A 12368-nucleotide genomic window follows, 5' to 3' on the forward strand; every position below is an offset into this window, starting at 1 on the left:
TCTTCTTCTTCTTCTTCTTCCTCTTCCTCTTCCTCTTCCTCTTCCTCTTCCTCTTCCTCTTCCTCTTCCTCTTCCTCTTCCTCTTCCTCTTCTTCATGTATTACTGTCATTTGCGGCAACGTGTTAACTTCCCTCTCTGAAGGCAAGAATTCCACCGGAGAACTGTCGAAGTCCCTGAGTTCTCCTTTAAAAACCAAACCAGTTAATTCACGTTACTTCCAACTCGTGGCAGCCTCCTGCACGGCAGAGGTGACCCTGCTTCACAGGGTTTTCAATGACTGTTCTTTTGGAAGGAGGTCAGTGGACTGACTTCCAAGGTTGCTCGGGGTAAGTTTGAACTGCCAACCTTGCCCTTAGTGGTGGTGGTGTTGTGTGCCAGGCAGTTGGAACTGAATCATAGCTGATCCTCCAGCAGGTTTTCAGAGGCACTTAATCACATGGGAGGAGTTTGTCCAGCCTTCTCCCGTGGCGCGGCTTTGAACCACATGTCTTTGGGATTGCAGTACAGCTTCTTACCACTAGGCCTCCAGACCTCCGTTAGTAGCTAGTGCTCCACCGTGTGTGCCCTGAACTATTTCTTAGTTCACTGCTTCCCACAACCTCTGCCCATCTCTGTCAGAATGACCATCTTGGAATAGTCACTATCCAAGCCTTAGTTCATCTTGGTCTGGAAGCTCTAAGGAAGCCTATTCTGCATGATATCATTGTTTTTTTGTACCATCGAGTTGGGACCAGCCCATAGCTGACCTTCCAGTGGGTTTTCAGGGACAGTTAATCACACAGGAGGAGATAGCCCATCCTTTTCCCAAGGAGCAGCTGGTGCATTTGAACCACATGCCTTCGAGATTGCAGTGCAGCTTCTTACCACTGTGCTACACGAACCCAGGGCTTGAAGCCCTGGTCTGATTCCTAGGCCTTGACAAAATTCACTGAGGGGTGAGACAGTTTTGTGGCTTGTCTTTGATGTTCTTGCACATCGCAGGAGCATGTTGCTGTTGTCAGATGCTGTCAAATTGACTCCGACTCAGTGATCCTGTGGAGAACAGAACACAGCCCTGCCCTATGCTGGCCTCACAGTGTCTGCGGTGCATGAGCCCGTTGCCGCAGTGACTCTGTCGGTCCACCTCCGTGAGGGTCTTCTCTTGCACCTCTATTTTTGCAAGCATAATAGCCTTCTCCAAGACCTGACCCCTCCTGGCAACATGCCCAAAGTATGTGAGACAAAGTTTAATCATCCTCGCCTCCACGGAGCGCTCTGCCTGCATATCTGCCAAGACATATCTGTTTGTTCTTTTGACGGCTCCTGATATACTCAGTCCTCTTCACCAGTAGCACAATTCAAAGGCATCAGCTCTTCTCGGATCTTCCTTACCCGTTGTCCAACTTTCACATTCAATTGTGTGTTGTTGTTGTTGTTGTTGATGTTGTTTGCTGTCGAGTCAGAACCAATACATCGTTGACCCTCCAGCAGGCTTTTAGAGGCAGTAGGAGGAGATTGCCCATCCTTCTCCTGTGGAGCATCTGGTGGGTTTGCACCACCTGCCTTTGGGATTGCAGCACAGCTTCTTACCAATAAGCCACCAGAGCTTAGTAAATGCTTATTCGATGAATATAAATAGAGAGAGATCTTTAACTAACCCTCGCTTTTCCATGATCTCTGTAAAGTGAATTGATGGGGAAAGGGAAGTGCTGCGTGGATAAGGCCCCAGGAAGCTTGGTTGGTGTTGTGTCTCATATGTTTTAATGAGCTGAGAAAGTCTGGTGTTGAGAGTTCTGGCCATGTCCTCGTCAGTGGACTTCAAGTGTGCATCACTTCCTCAGCATCTGGAAATGGACGCTAGTGGCATTGTACTGTCTCGACGTATGTGATGGGTGACAGGTTCCACAGGATGGAAGACAGAGGTGAATTTCTGTTCTGGACTCACATTGACATCAATGTTTTTCTAACTTTTTTAAATGCCTTTCAGTACTTTCTCAAAGGAAACATTTGAGCATTCTATGAGATTTCTTTCCTGCAAATGCCATAATTGGACAATAGAAGTTATATAAAATTGTTCCCACCTTCTTTCCCCCATCATCCGGGTAATTATAGAGGCAAGATATTGCCTTTATAAAATTTATCACATTGATATACTTACCAGGGTGTCAATCTCATGGGACCCCCAGATTTCTCTTTGTCAGCCGTACTAATTTTATACTGTCCCCTAAAAAGCCATTTTTTCAGTATATTTTTATATTATGAGCTGCCATTCAGCATCCTTGGGTGGTGTGCCCTGAAAGCTAGACTATACCATTCCTTCCCTTATCCATCCCTGAGGAAAACTGAAGTAGTGCCCTGAGCCTGGGTGTCTCTGAAGAAATGTGAGATGCTAACATCTTTGGAATGGAACCACAATGGTGGCCGCGGAGCAGCCCTGAGGATTCTGGCAACAAACCTATACTAGCAGGTTCTGTAGGAAAACAAGGAGCCCAAGAGTGTCGTAGGGAACATTGGGCTGCTGAGCAAAAGATTGGTGATTTGAACCCTGCAGCCACTCTGTGAGGGAGAAGATGAGTCCGTTTCCTCCTGTAAAAGATGTACAGGCTCCAAAGTTCTATGGGCCGGTGCAGTCCCAAAGACACACAGTTCAAATGTACCAGTTGCTCCACGGGAGAAGGATAGGTGATCTCCGTTACAATTTACTGCCTCTCACAACCCAGAGGGTCAGCCACCAATTGGTTCCAACTTGAATAAACACAACAACAAAAGTGATTTGTAATGGACTTGAAAGCAGTGGGTTTGGGCTGGGAAAGAAAACGTGTTAACACTCTTGGCACCAGCAGGCAGGAAATTAAAAGATGTGTTGCGATGGGAAAGTCCAGTGTTAGGGACCTCTCCAAAGTTCTGAAGAGCAATGGTGTCTCTATGGAGACTGAGAGGTGCTCCTGAGATAGGCCATGGTCTTTGCAATCACTTGTTATGCATCACAGAGCTGGACAGTGACTAGGGAAGATAGAAGGAGAATTGATGCCTTTGAGCTGTGGTGCTGGAGAAGAGTATTGAATGTACCATGGACTGCTAAGAAGACAAACAGGTTCATCCTGGAGAGGGTTAAACCAGGCTGCTCCTTGAGGCAAGGATTTTGAGGCTTCATCTGACATACTTTGGATATGTTTCAAGGAGGGACCAGTTTTTGGAGAGGGACATCATGCTTGGGAGGGTGGAGGGACAGCACAGGGGAGGAAGATCCTCTATGAGGTGGATTGATTCAGTGACTAGAGAAGTCGGAGTGGGTATGTCAGAGACGGTGCAATTGGCACAGGACAGAGAAGGGTTTAGGTCTGTTGTACATAGGATCACTATGAGTCGCAGGTGACTCAACGGCACATAACAACAACAACAACAAGAAGAAAATGTGAGAGCATCTTTTATGTTGTTGTGGCCACTACCATAGGCTTGGTTTCTAGACTGTCTGTGCAGGGAGCACTGCTTGGCTGGCTTCATCTCTCTAGTTTGAGTCATGGCTAATTGGGCAGCTCTCCGTGTCTGGGAGGCCAAGCTCACTCAGCACTTCTGATGGACTGAAGGTCCGCCTGTCCCCATGTGACCCTCTGGCCGCCTCTCTCTGTCTCCAGGGTCTGCTCTGCCAGAACTGTCTTGGGCAGTTAAGGAAAGATGATTTCAGAATCTTCTTCCTCGACCTTGCCTGACCCTTCCCTAAACCAGTTTCTGGATGGAACAAAAAGTGAGAAAGACTTACCATCTTAATCAGCTACTTAGAATGAAAAAAATGAGCTTTGGAAACCACAATTTCTAGTTCAGATAGATGTTTACTTGCACATTGAGAATGCTGAAGAAATCAGAACAAGTACAAAGCAAAAGAAGAAACTATTTGCATTTCCATCACCTAAAGATAAACACTGTTAGCGTTTTGGCAAATCATTTGTGGAGGCTTCATTCTCTTCTCTGCACATGGTGGGGCGGGGGGAGAGAGAGAGTGAGTCTGTGTGTATATCTGCCTGCTTTCATAAAATTTGCTTTTGCTTTTTTGGCTTTTTACTAACTAAATGGAAAATTATGCAAACATTTATATAAATATTTTTATGCTTTTAAATGCTACAGTATCATCTTTAAGGTCACATCTATAAATGACTGCATGTTGTTGTTAGGTTCTGTTGAGTCAAGTACCATTCATAGCATCCCTATGCTGGACAGATCTGAACCCAGTGCTGTCCTGTGTCCTTCCTCATAATCTCTGACATACTCAAGCCTGTTACTTCTGTAGTCAGTGGCAAGCCATCTAGTTGAGGATTTTTCTCTCTTTTTCCATCACTCTGCCTTCTCAAGCATGATGTCCCTTTCCAAAGACCTCTCCTAGCAACATGTCCAAAATATGTGAAATGAAGCTTTATTGTTATAGAGACTCCAGGGAGCACTATGCCTGATCTCCAAGACATACCTGTTTGTTCGTTTAACAATCCATGGAATATTAAGTACTCTTCTACCACACCACAGCTTGTAGGCATTAATTTTTCAGTTAGTACAGTCCTCTATAGTCTTTATTCATTCCTGATTCATCGGGATCAGAGGGAAACTAATCAGTAACCTGCTTTATGGAGATGATACAACCTTGCTTGCTAAATGTGAGGAAGACTTGAAGCACTTGTTGCAGAAGATCAAGGAATGCAGCCTTTGGTATGGATTGCATCTCACTGTCAAGAAAACAAAGATTCTTACCACTGGACTAAGAGGCAACATAATGATGGATGGAGAGGAGATTGAAACTGTCAGCAACTTCACCTTACTTGGATCCACAATTATCATCCTTGATATCAGCGGTCAGGATATAAGGAGACACACATTGCACCATGAAAGTCTGCAGTTAGGGACCTCACCAAATTATTGAGGAGTAATTGTGTCAGTTTGAGGACTAAAGCGTGTCTCAATCAGAATCAGGCCATGGTCTTTCTAATCACTTCCTATGCATCTGAGAGCTGAACAATGAATAGGGATGACAGAAAAAATATTGGTGCCTTTGAGCTGTGATATTAGAGAATGGCACTGAACATCCTATGGATGGCCAAGAGAACAAACAGAAAAGCCTTGGAGAGGGTGCAGCTGGAGTGCTCTTTGGAGGTAAGGATGATGAGGTTTTTGCCTCACATTCTTTGGACATTTTCCTAGGAGGTGCTATTCCTTGAAGAGGGACATGATGCTTGGAAGGGCGGAGGGTTGACAAAGGAAAGGAAGACCCTTGACCAGGTCAGTTGACACGGTGACTGCTGCAGATTCCTGTCTCGTGTGTCAGGAAATGTGAAGATGGCACAGGATAGGATGGGGTTCAAATTCACTGTCGTACTCAACTCAACAGTACCTAACAACAACAAAGTCTTCATCCATGTGTACAGCTAGTCCCTTGGAAGCAGAATTGTTGCCTGTTTCCCTGATAGTTTCTTTAGATGAACCTTCATGAGGGACAGTCGTTGGGCTTGATGGCATGTGTGTGGTCGAGCAGCTGTCACTGCTGGGACCACATTGTCCTGCGGAATCAGTGAGTCAGTCACCTCTCACATTATCAGTGCTTTTCGAAGCAAGGCCGTTTCTCCAAACCCTCGCTTATACTCACCATCATCAATATCTTGTCCATGTTTCTCAGCTTTTTTATTCCAATTCCAGTGGTTTACAGAGCAAATCCCTTTCCTATTCAACAATACATACAGATCTTATTTCATGTCATTGGCTGTAGTCCCATGAAACCCTCTGCACAATGTTACCTCTGGGGGACTAGTGGTAAAGGAAGCTCTGGGGGCCTAGTGGAAAAGGAGTTGCTCTGCCAACCCAAAGGCCCGTGGTTCAAATTCACCAGCTGCTGTGAGGGAGGATGAGCAGTCTCCTCTCATGTGATTTACAGCCTCTGAAAACCTGCTAGAAAGTCAGCTATGAATTGGTTCTGACTTGACAGCAATGAATTTGAGTTTGTGCCCTTTTTCTCAGCATTTTACGACTGTCCGGTTCCTCTTCTTGTCAAACATTTATCTTTTTATAAATAGATGCTGACATTTCCCCTGTATTTTTTTTAGCTGTTTGTATCAAGCCCTTCATAAAGCTGCCTGTCCTCTGTCAAACTCCTTTTTTTTTCCCTTGAAAGAGAGCTAACTTTATTATTATTTCATAAAAGCACCATCTTCAGAATTTTTCCCCCCAAAGCCAGTCACCAATTACTTACATTTTGATGATGGATACCTTCTTGAATTTAGAGTAGATAAAAGGTTTCTGACAAAAATCTCTCCCCACACCCCGATTCATGTTGAATCAGAACCAACTCATAGCTGACCCTACATCATGTTTCTGAAACTCTAAATCACATCAGAGGGGATTTGGTGTCTTTCTCCCATGGAGCTTCTGGTGAATTCAAACTGCCAGGGAGATGACACCTTTGAATTAGCTGTGTCACACCTTGTAGACTATGCCACCACAGCAAGAAAAAAAAAACCAAAAATTTAGGACTCACATTTTCTTCTTAGAGGATTTGTGAATGGTGTGTTGACTGAAATGTGTAGATATTGTACCTTTCCAGTTGTACCACAGGAATATCAACCAAACCGGAACATGTGCAGGCAAGGGGATCACATCACTCCATTTCTTTCTGAGATCTGCCCTAAGGCATTGTGTCATGCAGTCATGAGTGCCTCCTAGGGCTGGTGTGAAAACACACGAAGTTCCAGCCTTGACAGAGACATTTCATGGCCTAATCTTTAGCATAAACCTTCAATTCTAAACTCCTATTGAAACTATTCTGGGTTAATCTCCACTGACCCTTCAGAAAGCTCTGATCCCTTGTGATGCCTCAAACTCCTTTTTTTATCATTTTTTTAATTAATTTTAATGAAAATTTACAGAGACTTTGTGTTTCCATTCATTCATTGTTGCACTTTCCTCCCTAGCCACCCCTCCACATCCAGTACACTCTTCTCTTTGAAAAGTAAAAGTTCCCCCATTGTTTTATACTCTCTCCCCCCAGGTCCACTCCATTATGCAGCCTTTGTTCTGAACTCCTGTCATGACAATAATACCTAATCACAGATCCCTTTTTAAACAGTTTTCTCCCTCATCTGATTCAATGCAGTGTACTTTATTGAACCCGTCTTTCTCAGTCCCTCCCCAACCCTGATGTCAGTCCTGTTTTACAACAGTGGCACTTTGCAGGATTTGTCCCTTTGTGACTGAGATATTTCACTCAGCATAATGTCCTCCAGGCTCACCCATTTTGAATAATACTGCATGAGTTCCTTGATTTCCAATGCAATGTAGTATTCCACTGTGTGAATATACCACAGCTTCTCTATCCATTCGTTTGTTGATGGGCACTTAGGTTGTTTCCAACTCTTGCTATCATGAACAAAGTCGTGATAAACATGGGTGTACATGTATCTGCTTGAGTGGTAGTTATAGTCTCTTTGGGGTATATTCCCAGTAGTGGAATTGCTGGGTCAAATGGTATTTCTATTTGCAATTTTTTGAGAAAGCGCCTTCCATAGTGGTTGCACTATTTTACACTTCAACCAACAGCGAGTAACGGTTCCAGTTTCTCCACAACCTCACCAGCATTTGCTGTTTGCTGTTCTGTTAAATTTTGCTATTCTTACTGGGGTGAGAGGATATCTCATTGTTGTTTTGATTCTGTCAAACTTCTAAGGTGCTCCAGAAGCTTGTTTTAATTACCATAAGCTTATTTGGAATCTGAAGCCTCATAAAGCCTTTCAGAGAACAGAAGACTGTAAGGCATGGGGGGTCGAAGGGGGGGTCCCTTAATACCACTTATCTATGTGGGAAGATTCAGGGAGCAAACGCCGCTGACCACCTACCAGCCAGCCTCAGAGTCACCACTACTCTCCTCAGCCAGTAGAGGTAGCTGTTGCATCAACCAGCTCCCCAGCCTTATCTGCGAGTTTAGAAAATAAATCAGTGCCTGCAGTATTTTTACAACAGTATTTATTTTTAAAAAAGAAGTCATGATTTTGTGGGTTTTTTAAAAAGGGAAAAATGCTTATTTTGTGCCCTCTTGTATTTGAATAGAAAGCTCTCTAAATATTAGTAAGAGCCACTATGGAATTTATTATTAATCGTCTATTTTTAGGCACGAAGCTTTGCTGTATTATGTCTTAGCCGCAGAAACTGGAATTGAAGTGTCACAGACAAATTTAGCGCACATCTGTGAGGAGAGGCCAGTAAGTAAATGTCTCATTTCTCCTCGGAGAAGCTCGAAGGTTAAGGACAATGAATTGGGCTCTGTGGAGGCAGAACTTGTCGCTCGGCCAAAAATATTAATGAATTGACTTTTTCTTCTCCTCTCCACCCCCCTTAGGACCTGGCCCGGAGATTCTTGGGTGTTAATTGTGTTTGGCGATACTATAATTTCTCTGTTTTTCAAATCGATGCGCCTTCATTTGGTATGTATAGAAAAGCGGGTGCTAAATGCAAGCCTTGGAGGCTTTTAATCTTTGGTAGCAGGGAACATCTAACAGCTTGGTGTGAAGTGCGATATTTCTCAACAATTAGGAAAGAGGGTGACAAGTCTCTGCTCTTAAGAGGTGGTTAGTCCCCTTCCCTCAGCTTGAACACAGTGTGCAGAGTCAAATTGGGACATTTGGAGCTGTTGTGAAGAGCATTCCTGGGCCAGTCTTTGGTGCTCACAAGTGTCTCCTGCCCTCCTCATTTGACTTTATCAGAGAGGGTGCTGACCCTCAGAAACTACCAGATTTTCAGTCAGCCTACTGGACAGAAAGTCATACTCCCAAGCCAAAGGTGGGTGACTCTAATCCACGGGCCTCAGGCCTGCCTTTAATTGTTTTTGGTGAAACATTCTTCTAGGTTGTATAACCCTAGTATGTCTACTTGCTGTCCAGAGGTAACTCGTGGTTGCTGTGAAGCTGAATACTGTGACACTGATGTGTCAAATGCGAGAATGGTTACCCATGATGGACAGTGTTTGCTGGAGCTCCCTAATTAAAACAAGCTTGGAAGCAGGAGTGGCATCTGCTTCTGTAATAGCTTGCCTCCGGAAACCCTTTGAACCTGAAGAGAGGACCAACGTTATATAGGTGTACAGGTCTTTCATTCACAGGGTCGCTATGAGTTGCCTACGACTCGAGAGCTCTTAACAACAACACCAACAGTTAGTTTCTGATTAGTTTCCTGGTGGGGGGAAAGGGTAGGTAGGTATGAGAAGGAGGATTCATTCTGACAGCCCCAGTCTCTATGGTCTTGGATGCCTCCCAGACTGCCGGGTCTCCTCTCTACCTCTCCTTCTTCCAACCCTAGTGGTGATAGAACCTTCTAGCATCCTTGTCTCCAGTTAGCCTGCTGTTTCCCATTTACTTTCTCAGTTCTTCCTACCTGCTGATAACCTGTTTCCCATGCTTCTCCCTCGTGTGAGCCACCTCTGAAGAGCATTAAGTTGCTATAACACCAAGGCGTCACCTCTCAGTGGCTCTGAATGAGAAACATGGACAAATCTTCTCCCATGCAATTTACAGACTCTGAAAAACCATGGGAGGGTCAACTTTGACTTGGTTGTGACTCACGGTCAATGTGTGAGACATGAATTTGGGTTTTCTGAGAGGACACTGAATGAGTTTTCTTTATAGTCAGTTTTGACTCCTGGTGCCCTCATATATGTAGAACTGTTCTCCATAGAGTTGTTAGTGGCTGCTCTTTTGGAAACAAAACATCGGGATTTTTTTTCTCCCCCAAAATGCCTTTGATTAGATTCAACTGAACCATTAACTATTGTACACTCAGGGGCTCCCAAAACACTGACTGATACACGTTCTTGAACATGAGTTTTTCCTCAGAGGAAAAATGAAATACGTAGTTCAAACGGAGTAAAGAAAGAGCTCCCCAGAGACCTTAGAGACTGGGGCAGCAACATTTTAGATGTAGAATGAAGTACCCTCAATAACCCCAGCCAATTGGCTGTTGGGTTGTGCTTGAGGTGCTCATCCACAGAGCTGTTTAGGGGAGCTGCTCATTGCTCCCCAGACAATAACAGCCCGGCCTTGGAAAAAGTGCAGGCAGACTGCTCCTCAGAGCAAGGACGGGGGAAATCGTCTCACATGTTCTGAACATGTCAGGAGGGACCAGTCCCTGGAAAAGGGCATTATGCTTGGGCAAATGAAGGGTCAGCAAAGGAGAGGAGAACCCTCAGTCAGATGCCTTGATACAGTGACTGCAACATTGTGGATGGCGTTGAGCTGAGCTGGATTTCATTCTGTTCTGTTGTATATAAGGTCATTATGGTTTGGAGTCAAATCAACTGACGCCAAACAACAGCCCAGTAAAACTGAAAAAGGATGTGTTCAGAAAAGCCCTCTTGCTTGCTGTCTCTACTCTCTCTGCATCCACAAAATGTTAAAATGTTCTGTGTTCAGAGACTGATGGGAAGAACTCTCATTCAAACAAATGTCATTTAAAATGTCTGTCTGAAACCAAACCACTTGACTGATGATCTGTGCTTTTGTGGTTTTGTTTTCTCCTGTAGCATATTTGAAAATGGGAGACCTGTACTACTATGGCCACCAAAACCAGTCCCAAGACCTAGAGTTGTCTGTGCAGATGTACGCCCAAGCTGCGTTGGATGGAGACTCCCAGGTACAAATCACCACGGTGGCTCTGGACGATGTGAGATTGTGAGGTCCTGAGATGCCTCCCATCTGCATACGTCTCACAGTGGACAAAGTCACTTCGGGCTCATTGTCAAGCAGCCCTCACAACAGCTCTGGGAGGTCACTCACCATCATGGGTCGACTTCATGAAACACCTACTGGGCTTTTCTGATCTCTGTACACCATTCTCATGGCAATCATTACACCCATTTTATAGAGGAGGAAACAATGACTACATCAAGGTGATGCTCAAAGCCAGACAATTAGGTAGTAAGTAAGTTGAAGAAACCAAGTCTATGGGTCTTTCTGTCAGATTCTATTTGCTATGCATCAGAAAGTTAGTCAATGACTTGGAATGATGGAAGGATTGTGCCTTTGAGCTGTGGTGTTGGAGAAGAGTATTGAATAAACAGTCGACTGCTAGGAGAACAAACAGGTTTGTCCCAAAGAGGGTGAAACCAGGCTGCTCCTTGGAGGCAAAGATGCTGAAGCTTGGTCTGATATACTGTGAGCATGTTACAAGAAGGGACCAATTTTGGGAGAGGGACGTCATGCTTTGGAGGGTGGAGGGACAGTGCAAGAGAGGAAGGCCCTCTATGAGATGGATTGATTCAGTGACTAGGGTAATGGAGGTAGGTGTATCAGAGACAATAAGGTTGGTGCAGGATAGAGCAGGGTTCAGAACTGTTGTACATAGGGTCACTATGAGTCACAAGCGACTTGATGGCACATAACAACAACAACAACTCACCAGGATAGAATCTCAAGGAATTCCGAAATGTAGCCACAGTATGGACTGATTGGCTTCTACAGTTGGCCCCGTATGTCAGTGACAGGACATTTTGCTTTGTGGTATTTTTTTCAAAACCTGTCGTTTTTAGCTCGTTTTAGATTTCTAGAGAAGTTGAAAAAATAGGGCCAAGAATTCCTATAGACCCTATATCCTGCTTCTCCTCCTGTCAGCATCTGGTATCCCCACAGCAGCATCAGCAGCATCTAGTATAATGACAGCATCATCAAACTAAGAAATCACCATTGCGACTGTTCAAGACTGTGTCCGAAAAAAAAAAATATAAAAAAAAAAAAAGACTGTGTCCGGATTTCACTAGTTTTCACTAATGTCCCTTTTCTGTTCCACGGTTGAATCCAAGATCTGTTGCATTTATTTTTCAGGTGTCCTTAGTCTCTTCTAATATAGGACAGTTTCCTAGTCTTTTATGACCATGATATGTGGTATTTTATAGGTTGTTCCTCAGGTTAGGTCTGTCTGCTGCTTTCTTATGAGTAGATGGTTGAGGTGATGCATTGTGGGAAAGGATAGTATAGAAGTAATGTGTCTTGTCCGTATGTCATTGTAGGGTACAAGCTGTCAGTATGTTTTATTCCTGAGGAGAGTAAGTTCAGTCTCTTGAGTAAGGTGGTTCCTGTCAAGTCTCTTTACTCTGAAGTTAATGTTTTCCTTTTGTATCTTGGGGAGACATCCATGACTATATCTTGTTTCTCCTCATGCTTTTACCCACAGTAAATCAATAGAAATGAAGTCTAACCATCTTTCACATCCAAGTAACATTCTGCCTGCACTACTTCCAAGGCAGATTGGTTAATTTCTTACAAAGTTCATGCTATAGTTCATATCTATTCATTTTATTTGGCCTCATTTATTATTTTCCTGTATCACGTTTGCCTCCAAGGAACACTGTGGCTGCACCTTCTTTAAGACATAT

At 44.0% G+C, this 12368-nt stretch overlaps 1 protein-coding gene across 1 annotated transcript in view; it reads left to right on the top strand.

The window, feature by feature from the left end:
• SEL1L3 (sel-1 suppressor of lin-12-like 3 (C. elegans)) overlaps window positions 1–12368 on the top strand; it is a 232357-nt gene that overhangs the window by 195059 nt on the left and 24930 nt on the right. The window contains exons 18-20 of the mRNA XM_006899266.1: window positions 8118–8208; window positions 8346–8430; window positions 10521–10630. Of these exons, the coding sequence (XP_006899328.1) occupies window positions 8118–8208; window positions 8346–8430; window positions 10521–10630 (286 nt within the window). The remainder of the gene's footprint in view (window positions 1–8117; window positions 8209–8345; window positions 8431–10520; window positions 10631–12368) is intronic.

This window comes from Elephantulus edwardii, unplaced genomic scaffold (genome assembly GCF_000299155.1).
Source record: "Elephantulus edwardii isolate Elephantulus edwardi_28Jun2011 unplaced genomic scaffold, EleEdw1.0 scaffold00250, whole genome shotgun sequence".
NCBI lineage: Eukaryota > Metazoa > Chordata > Mammalia > Macroscelidea > Macroscelididae > Elephantulus > Elephantulus edwardii.